We start from the raw sequence: 10,471 nt of genomic DNA, 5'->3' as shown, positions 1-10,471 counted from the left end.
GATAAAATAAGAGACGATACAATGACTTGACCTGGTTTATAATCACTGTGGTTTGCAGGCAGATTTGGCTTCTGTATCATATAACACTGGAAATGCTCAAAGTCATTAGTCACATCAAATGCTCATAGAAATTCCCAGAATGTTCTTTAAATGGAACTTTTTCACACAGTGTAAACTAGGGATGTAACGGTACGTGTATTTGTACCAGACCGTTTCGGTACAGGGCTTTCGGAATGACCGAATGCAATATTTTGTGTGCGGAACATAGGTACATATTAAGTGGCGGAAGTCTCCGCGTTTAGCGCAAATGCCGTCCTGCAGCTGATTCTAAGGCCGGTGACACACTGGCTGCGTGACGTGAGAATCGTGCCTGACACGGCGCTGGCGCACTGCTGCTACTGTTGGTGACATAGAGGGAGACCGCTGACGGACCAGGATCTTGTCTTCACGACAACAATGTTGAGCATAAATATAAGGCCTACTGATGAAGGACGCAGTCAACAGTATTGACGGCAAAATAGACTATGTTTGACAGGTGCAATATGTCAGTGTATCACGGGCCTAAGGTTTTCAAAAGGCATCATGCGAGTGTGAACTTCACTATAACTAGGAAAAAAACGATTGTAATTCAAACGCAGCTCCCGTCGGCATTTAAACAGACCTTTGCTCTTAATTCCGATCGGTCCAACGCAGTAACGAAATCTGAGCAGGTCTAAAAACTTAAACTGTTGATGCTGCACTTTACACTTTGGAAAAGTTATATATATATTTTTTAAATATGAGCAGGCCTACAAGCTGGGATTGGTAATGCTGCACTGTAATCATAGTTATTTATTTATATTTTTTATTATATGATATTGGTTTGAGACTGAGAGTATTTTATTTAGTGGAGAACTTTGCAGCAGTATTTTATTTCTTATTCTTTTTTTATTTTATATATATTTTATTAAAAAGTATTTTTTTTAAAGTGTAAACAAATTGTTATATAGTAATAAACAACCTGCAGTTTAACGTTTGCATTTCTTTCCCTTACTGTACCGAAAATGAACCGAACCGTGACTTTAAAACCGATTTACGTACCGAACCGTGATTTTTGCGTACCGTTACACCCCTAGTATAAACCAATTATACCTTGCGTTTTTCCAGGTGGACAGAAAACTTGTCAGGTCTTTTTCACTGTAATATATCTTATTCATACCTGTGATGTGCATTCCTATAATCTAAGAAACTGTTAAATGTTTGTCAGGTGACCATATGTCAAAAGGGTCATGTCTATCTGAGATACGCCCATGAGAAAACTCATTTGTAATGCTAAAAACTATTTTTTTCAATTTCAGAGTTGTTAGAAAAATGCACATTTTCACGTATAGACTACATATCATGCATATTGGTGAATTGCCAATGTATAAAATATATTTTATTAGCCAAACATTACCCATGAATTATTTCATAAAAGATTTTTCAGCAAAATAGCCGCCACAGGTAAAGAGCATCAGTGGCTCAATTAATATTGATTGCAAACTAGGCTACATTTCATATTCCTCTGAAACCTTGAGGTCTGTTCAATCCACTAAAAGATTATAAAATAATTAAAAGTTTGCATTTCTAAAAATAAAGCAAATGTTTCAGTGCATTTAAATATAATGAATATTAAATCTTATGAATGTGAGAAAATAAGTTCATTTTTGTACACAATACAATTGTTTGTATTTTAAACCAAATAAATTATTCTGACACCACAAATAATTCCCTAATGAAAGCAATTTGTCTGAATTGTTAACAGCAATGCAAGTGAAAAGCGAACAACTATTTCTAATGAGGAAACTTGAGTTTGGACTATTTACTTTTTAATGCCATGTACCACATTTAAACTGATTTTCAAGAGACCATAAAACATCCACACAAGAGACAGACTGTTAAGCACAAGGTTTTATTTATAAAATGTAGTGCAAATTCACATACACAGAAAACAGCATCTGGAAGAGAACGAGAAATATTAAGCCACAGAAACACTTGGACTCAGCATGAACATATGAATGCTGAAAATCTAGCAATGTGCCCAAGTCAGACCTTATTGAACTCAAAGTCAAGCATTCAACACTTTTTACTAATACAAATCATTACAAAGCAGCAAAAGAGGAACAAATCAGGTTTGTCATGGAGTTAATCACTAGTTCTTGAATGCGGAGTGATTTACCTCCAACTAGAAAGCATCACTCCTCAGTGAATATATAGAACCTTTATAATAAAAAAGATTTTAGACTTTACATGTTTATGGATTACATTATGTAGTAAAATGCATCATCGATTGTGGTCCATAACATGAGACTTTTGAAAGGCACAGATGTAGCTGCAGACCACGTGCCATGTAAGCTGGTCCATGTGTCTGGTGCAGGCCTGCTGTCCTGAAATGACAGAATATGATTGTTAAAGCACTCACACACATGATCGAGTCATGAATGCAGTTTATTGTGAACACTGTTCTTGTCACAGCACGAGCAAGAGGAACAATTAGAGTGTTCTCTCACAGATTAGACCATTTCAAGAGTTATTGTGCGCCTTAGTTGACACCACATTCATCTAAAGGGAAATGAACGGGCAACACAAAGGCGAAACAGAGAACTGTACATCTGGAATAACTTGCATTGCAGCTTCACGTTATTCTATTTTTTAATCAAATTATTTAAAATCAGCAAATTCATACAAATCATAGATTCACACCTGGAGTTGAAATGCTCACTACTTACCCACATGCTACACAATGAAGCCGTCTTTACCGCTTTAAGAGCGCGTGATGCCTCTCATCTCCTCATCTCCACGTGGACACTCGACCAGAAGAGTCGTTCGGTAGGAATGAAGGACCCAGTGTAGGCGACTGAGAAAGCGCCTGAGCGCAATTACTTAAACTTGCTTCCACAAGCAATCAAAGTTTACACACCTGCTTATTCATCGTTAACTATTTTGCACATTTTATAAATAACAGATTTGTCTAGATTACAGCTTTGCACACGGTTCACTCTCTCATCCAACTGAGATCTTTTTTAAGTAAATAACAGCAATATAAGCCATAAAAAATAAATAAAAAGAATTTACAAATTAATTATAGGCACGATTTATATATTTTTATTTCACTCAATTTCATACAACAGAAAAATTACATTAAAACATGCTTGAGTATAAAATCGTTTACGACTAGAAGATAATTGTAAGGCTTTTAACCACTGACACGGACAAAAATAGAATTTATAATAGAATAGAATTTAACTTAACTTTTAACTTTCAAATCTGTATATCAAATCATATATATATATATATATATATATATATATATATATATATATATATATGTGTGTGTGTGTGTGTGTGTATATATATATATATATATATATATATATATATATATATATATATATATATATATATATATATATATATATATATATATATATGTGTGTGTGTGTATAATTTGCATTTTATTTAACATCACGATCAACGGCAATCGTATTTTTAACTTTCGGTGACGATGCAATGACTTTTATTTTGAAAGCGTCTCGGTTTCGCTGCCATCTTGGATCCGAACCGAACTCATTTGGTCGCAGTCTCTTCTGTCATATCGGAACTGAAGCTCTGAGATTACAAACACAGGAACATTTAAACCGCGAGACAAGACACTTCCGACTCCTGTCAGTCTTCAGCCTAAAGAAACACACACCTTCAAAACACCTTGAACACGGCCTGAGCGAATAACTGCACTAAAACACAAGGGTAAGCCACTAATGTTCATATGCGTCCTAAAGATCATCAACAAGAGCCAGCTGGTGTGTTGACTAACTAGATCAAAAGATTATTTTTTTCAAGTTAGCTGTTTGATTGAGTAGTTGAACTAAACTGTCACTTGTTGAGACACTCCCACTGTTATTTCATAATGTATCAAAACCCCTTCTCTAATGGTTTTTCATATTTTTCTCAAAACTAAGTTGAAATCCAGTAACGTTAACATTTTAAGAATGTGGAGCATTATAACGGACGTGAACTAATTACTCTTTTAATCACACTTATATTATATACACACGCTCGCAAAACTAGGATTGCTCTTAATAGTGAGCGTGTGTGTGCTCGTTTGGACTCTTAGATAAGAGGCTGAAATCATGGGATTGTGGTTGTATTATAAGCTAAAGTGCTGATCTGTGTTCATCTGAAACACGGCCTGGCCTTCGTTTGGTTTGTTTGTCAGTGCCAGATCTCAAAGCAGGGCTGTGTTCAGTTCCTGTGTCAGTTATGAGTGTGCTATAATGGATGTAATGTTGTGTTCGGGTCACATTCCTACCTTTGTTTCATTGAACCCTGATGAGACTCAAGGCTGTGTGTTTCGATGAAGAATGATTGGAATGAGGAAGGGTTAACACAGACTTGGAAATCTGATGCTGTGGACCTGACCAGATGGAGTACAACTCAATGACTTTTAATTATCATCATCATCATTCCTGTTGTTTTTTTTTCTCCTGTGTGTGTTAATAGAGCCTGAATGGAGGCCCACGGCTCTGCAAGACTGTCCAGGAAGAGGAAGAGAGAAGGTTCAAATGGAGAGGCAGAGGAGGGTGAGAAACCGCTGAAGGTTAAGCGATGCACAGTGGTGAGTGAGAAGAAGGTGTAAGCGTGTGTACAGGTGAGAGATGCTGTTCGAGCCCTAAAGCTGTGATGCTTCTCGCCCCGCAGGGTCTGAAATACCCGGCTCCGTATGCAGATCAGCTGGAGTCGGTGGAAGATAAGCCATATCAGCGCGTCACCATGGAGGAAGCTCGCAGAGGCACTCCACGTAGGTTATTTTGCACATTCACATACCTGTATTAAGCTCAACTCAACGGCCATTATATACAATCATGGCCATATTTGTATTGCAACATTTTTGCATTATTTCAACATTGTGTCCACATATTTATTTTTAAACAAAAATGCCCATAACAAACTAACTTTTACTGTATTTACAACCTTTGGAGGAACCTTTGTGTTTCATAATATTCCCTCATCTCTCGAATGACATTTTGGGCCACTTTTTTTCTTTCATATGTCACTTCCAGACATAGTTATTGGTATTCAGTAGGATACGCATCTGAATAGAAAACAATTCCAGGCTTTTGTCATACCTCATTGTTTGTTTTCAAATGATATTTTGTTGTAGTTTCCGTTCTCCACTATAGAAACTTATGAGAAATATGAAAAGGGTGTGTGACCTTCGACTGAGACATATAGATTTCTGAAACTTGGTTAAAAAAAACAAACAAAGAAAGGTTAGATGCATCGATATTACAAATCTCTTTGCTTTTTCTTTGAGAAAAGAGAGCGTTTACTAAAATATGCCAATTCTGTGGATCCCTAAAAGAAATACATATGTTGATGCCAAAAGAGATTTTGAAAGAAGCATTGCGTTACTTGTCAAAAATGGAATGGTGCCAATATTTTGGGCCATGACTCTGCAAATTTTCTAGAATGTTTGTATTTTAATCTGTACTACCTTCAAATATTTTTGAAAAGTGCTGTCAAAACAATTAATCATGATTAATAGCGTACAAAATAAAAGCTTCTGTTTGCATAATATATGTGTGTGTTCTGTGTGTGTGTGTGTATATATATATATATATAATTTTTTTTTGTTGAAAATATTTAAATCTATTCATATAATACATATATATATATATCTTATATTTTTCTGAGATGTATACATGCAAGTGTGTGTATTTATTTATATATAATAAATATACACAGCACACATACATGTATATTATGTAAACATCTCAATTAATCATTTGACGGCACTATTGTTGAAAGACATATCTTATACTCACCGAGGCTGCATTTATCTGATTAAAAATACAATCAAAACAGTCAGATTGTAACTATTTAAAAAGCAATTTTTATTTTGATACATTTTAAAATGCAATTGATTCCCGTGCTACATTTTCGGCAGTCTTCAGTGTCACATGATCCTTCAGAAATCTATTTGTAAATAGTTAAGCTGCTTCGTATTTTTGTGGAAACTGACATGTTTATTTTAATAAATAGAGCGTTTATTTGAAATATTATAACTTTTAATAAATTTAATATGTACTTGGTTTAAAAAAAAGCATAATTTCTCAATAATAATAAAAAAACAGTACTATTTATACCTAAAACAGTTAGTTTTCTGTTGTTTACCATTCATACTCAATTGAAGTATCCTTCTTATTGTTTCAGCCGACAGGCCTGTGCGTGTGTACGCTGATGGCATCTTCGACATGTTCCACTCAGGACATGCCCGCGCTCTCATGCAGGCTAAATGCCTTTTCCCAAACACTCATCTCATTGTAGGCGGTAAGTAATCGTGAGCAGCTTCAGTCCTGAGCGCACAGTGATCATTCAGATCAGTCTGTATTTAGCGCCTCTCTCTCTCTCTCTCTGCAGTGTGCAGTGATGACCTCACACACAAGTTAAAGGGCTTCACCGTAATGAACGAGGATGAACGCTATGACGCGGTCAGTCACTGTCGCTATGTGGACGAGGTGGTCCGAAATGCTCCGTGGACTCTCACGCCTGAGTTCCTCACCAAGCATCGGGTGAGACGAGAGAGAACTGAGCAGTAGTATAACAGTCACACGTCATGTTATATTTTCCCTTTTATTAGTGTGAGAGGAAGAGGGGTTGCAGGGGGTGGTGAGCCAATTAATTGCGTCTTCATGTCATGAACGTCTGTGTTTTTCGATACCTAAGATTGACTTTGTGGCCCATGATGATATCCCATACTCCTCAGCTGACAGTGATGATGTTTACAAGGACATCAAAGAAGCAGGTGAGGAGGACACCAGCTTTAAGAAATAACCTCTGTGTGTTTTAGAAGCAGAGCTCAATCTCTGCATCTGAAACTTCAGAGTACGAAGACATCCGTTGGTTGATTAGAAACGAAATGTCCTTGTTCTTAATCTTTAAAACCTTCCGCAGGAATGTTCGCACCGACCCAACGGACCGAGGGCATTTCTACCTCTGACGTCATCACACGCATCGTACGAGATTATGACGTTTACGTCAGACGGAATCTTCAGCGAGGCTACACCGCAAAAGAGCTTAACGTCAGCTTCATCAATGTGAGCCTTCATTCGGTTACTGGTAGAAAATGCTCTCGAGATTAAGATTCGATACCAGAAATGAGATTTTGCTGTGCTGTGCGTTATTACCGACATGCAGGAAAAGAAGTACAACCTTCAGGAGCGTGTGGACAAGGTGAAGAAGAAGGTGAAGGACGTGGAGGAGAAGAGTAAAGAGTTTGTGCAGAAGGTGGAGGAGAAGAGCATCGACCTGATCCAGAAATGGGAAGAGAAGTCCCGTGAGTTCATCGGAAACTTCCTGCAGATGTTTGGACCGGAGGGAGCATTGGTGGGTATCTCTGTAACAATAGCTATATCCTAAAACCGCAAACTCTGCATCCTGTCCTCATATGTGAGACAGTCAATGCTCTACGCCTCTCAAAACTGTACATCAGGGACGCGACTCTCGGTTGATTCCAGAATATTTATGCATATAAGAATATTGCATCTTTAGTGTATCTTTTTTTTGGTATAGGTATACTTTTTATTTATTATACAACTAACAAAATACAAAAAAGCTGCAGTAGGTAACTTTTGTAAAAATATATTTTTTACATTTGTTAAACCTGTCATTATGTCCTGACAGTAGAATATGAGACAGATAATCTGTGAAAAAAATCAAGCTCCTAAGTGGTCCTATTGCCATTTGCAGTTACAGACCGCTCCCGGTAAGAAACAACCAATCAGAGCTGCGGTCTGTAACTTTGTTTGTGTTCAAAATGTAGAAAAATGTATATAATAAGCGAGTACACCTTGAATCCATTTTCCAAACCGTGTTTTTAGCTTGTCCTGAATCACTAGGGTGCACCTATAATAAGTGTTTATATTCGGACTATTTTAGATTGCTTCGGGGGTACCGCGGCGGAGTAACCCAGTACCTTTGTGATTCTTCATAGACATAAACAGAGAGAAGTAGTTCCGGCTACGATGTTCTTCCGCAAGACGCAAGCAGTTCTGTTTATTAACCGCTAGAGCGTCAAAAGTTACCGACTGCAGCTTTAACTGAGACTTGTTTTATCACTTGTATATCATTGCTCTTCATGATGCTATGTGCTGTTGTTCCTCTCTAACAGAAGCACATGCTGAAGGAGGGTAAAGGGCGTATGCTTCAGGCCATCAGTCCGCGGCAGAGCCCCAGCAGCAGTCCCACACGCGAGCGCTCCCCGTCTCCAACCTTCCGCCTGCCCTTCTTCACCAAAACCTCCCCGCCCTCCTCGCCCTTGTCCCATCACGACAGCGCCCTGTCTGACTACACCCACGCCCCCCGCGGGCTTGCCATCAGCGAAGACGAGGAGGACGACGAAGATTAGAGTGGCACAGCGCACCACGCATCTGTCTTCCAATACTGGCAATCCAACCTCAGAAACGAAGCAATCCTCACACCATCCATCGGTTTCGCTCTCTGTATTACTAACACACATGAAGGGTAAAAACAGAGCGATGTCTAGAGCATTAGCGACGGAGTCTGTTCCAACTTGAGGGGGTTTTAAGGCATTGTCAGCGATGGGATGCGAGTACTCAAACTCCAGCATCTCGTCTTGAATTTGGTAGGGCTTTGTCGTGTTTTAAAGGGATACTCCACCCGAAAATGGACATTTTGTCATTGATCACTTACCCCCATGTTGTAAAATGCCCATAAAAGCTTTGTTTCGTCTTCAGAACACAGTTTAAGATTTTTTGGATGCAAACCGGGAGGCTTGTGATTGTCCCATAGACTGCTGAGTAATTACACTGCCAAGGTCCAGAAAAGTATGAAAAGCATAATCAGAATAGTCCATCTGCCGTCAGAGGTTCAACAGCCGATTTATAATGTTACGGGTGAATCACTGATGGCAGATGGACCACTCTGACGATGTCTTTAATACTTTTCTGGACCATGACACTGTTATTTACTTGGCAATCAATGGGACAGTCACAAGCCTCCCGGCTTTCATCCAAGATATCTTAAATTGTGTTCCGAAGACGAACTAAGCTTTTACAGGTTTGGAACGACATGGGGGTAAGTGATTAATGACAAAATGTCCATTTTGGGGTGGAGTAACCCTTTAAAACGAGTGCACATGGTATTAATGCGTTTCATTTTTGTTTTAAGTTCAGTTTTAATGTTCTTATCGTAATATATTTTTGTTAGACATCTGATAAGTCATGTGTCTCTTGGGAGCGAGATTGATGTCGCTGCAAGGTGAACTGTAAGATAAAAGCTAAAAAATTAAAATGATTTGTCTGTATCACAAGGTGCATAATCAGTGTTGCCGTGGTGATAATTCTACAAATTAAAAAAACGCGCCAATATTATACAGGCATGACGGAGTAGAAAATGATCGTTTGTCTGCATGGATTTGGTGTATCACGCTTTAATAAATATCAGAATTCCAAATTTGAACTCTGTATTTCAAAACCATATGCTTATATAACCTAAAGAGTCTGTTTTAACTTTAAAAATGAAAGTATGCAATTTCATCACCGCACAATGCCCTGTTTATCTCTCACTGTGATTGTGTTTTTTAAAAGTGCTCTTCATGAATATCCTAAAACATAGGTTGAAGGACTAGTTTCTCAAGTTCGGTTTAGATCGGTGGACTCAAGCTTGATAATTACATAATTAGGTTCTGCGTAATGAGTCTCGCACGTTTTGAAGTCTAACCAACGGAGCCGTTGATAATTAAGGAATCACACCAATTAAAAGGAATATTCTGGGTTAAACTCAGCAGTCAGTGTTCAGTGGAACAGAAGACTTATATACGGTGTAGTTGTTTTAAGAGTTATACTGTTAATCAGTTGAGGGACAAATTGACGTACTGTGGCGAATGACAGAAGCTTAACTCGTATTTAACCCTTAACACAGAGCTTTGTCATCAATGTTATGTACTTTTATGGATATGCAGTGGTCAGACTTAGACAGTACGTGTTTAAATTGAGTTTGTACCACCAGTGATTATAATATCTATGATCTGTTGAGAGGCAGAGGCTCAACAAACTGCTGTCCAGACTTACACTGATGTCAGAATTCAACAATTGTTATGCAAATAGTTAATGCTTAATTTTTATGGTACTGTCTGTATTTCCAGGCTCTGAATTTTCCTTTGCACAAATTAAGTGACTCTAGGAGAGACTATTATTTTATTAACTTTGCCTTCCTTTATTGTGTCAGCCTTTGATTGTACAGGATGTCAACGGAGACAGGAAGACAAATAAATAGTGTCTAATGCACAAGAAAGGGTTATGTATTTTGTTCTACCATCATCATCAGAACAAAAGAAAAAAGGATAATTTTGACCCATACAATGTATTGTTGGCTATTGCTACAAATAAACCTGAGTTACTTATGACTGCTTTTGTGCTCCAGAGTCACAGAT

At 37.9% G+C, this 10,471-nt stretch overlaps 1 protein-coding gene, 1 long non-coding RNA gene and 1 other non-coding gene across 3 annotated transcripts; 1 reads left to right on the top strand and 2 right to left on the bottom strand.

Annotated features, from left to right (window-relative positions):
• Nucleotides 1-1,911: 1,911 nt before the first annotated feature.
• On the bottom strand, nt 1,912-2,913 carry LOC113046446 (uncharacterized). Its single transcript, XR_003276084.1, has 2 exons — nt 2,748-2,913; nt 1,912-2,405 (listed from the first exon to the last, which is right to left on the bottom strand). It is a non-coding gene; the product is annotated as an uncharacterized LOC113046446 (long non-coding RNA).
• On the bottom strand, nt 2,477-2,612 carry LOC113046501 (small nucleolar RNA SNORA13). The gene has a single exon (XR_003276100.1). It is a non-coding gene; the product is annotated as a small nucleolar RNA SNORA13 (small nucleolar RNA).
• Nucleotides 2,914-3,557: 644 nt separating the features above from the next.
• pcyt1aa (phosphate cytidylyltransferase 1A, choline a) lies at nt 3,558-10,441 on the top strand. The gene is made up of 9 exons (XM_026206924.1): nt 3,558-3,765; nt 4,521-4,633; nt 4,717-4,816; nt 6,232-6,348; nt 6,439-6,590; nt 6,745-6,823; nt 6,973-7,115; nt 7,216-7,404; nt 8,189-10,441. Exons 2-9 carry the CDS (start codon nt 4,526-4,528, stop codon nt 8,423-8,425), a joined length of 1,125 nt encoding a protein of 374 aa, XP_026062709.1. The 5' UTR covers nt 3,558-3,765; nt 4,521-4,525; the 3' UTR covers nt 8,426-10,441.
• Nucleotides 10,442-10,471: the final 30 nt, after the last annotated feature.

Source organism: Carassius auratus, chromosome 27 (genome assembly GCF_003368295.1).
Source record: "Carassius auratus strain Wakin chromosome 27, ASM336829v1, whole genome shotgun sequence".
Lineage (NCBI taxonomy): Eukaryota > Metazoa > Chordata > Actinopteri > Cypriniformes > Cyprinidae > Carassius > Carassius auratus.
The sequence above is the reverse complement of the archived record's forward strand: the minus strand, read 5'-3'. Positions and strand labels throughout refer to the sequence as shown.

Excerpts from the sequence above, each read along its gene's own strand:
- pcyt1aa (XM_026206924.1), top strand. The coding sequence starts at position 4,526 with ATGGAGGCCCACGGCTCTGCAAGACTGTCCAGGAAGAGGAAGAGAGAA. Across the intron at positions 6,824-6,972 it reads CAAGGACATCAAAGAAGCAG|GAATGTTCGCACCGACCCAA; the intron begins GTGAGGAGGACA and ends AACCTTCCGCAG. Across the intron at positions 7,116-7,215 it reads TTAACGTCAGCTTCATCAAT|GAAAAGAAGTACAACCTTCA; the intron begins GTGAGCCTTCAT and ends ACCGACATGCAG.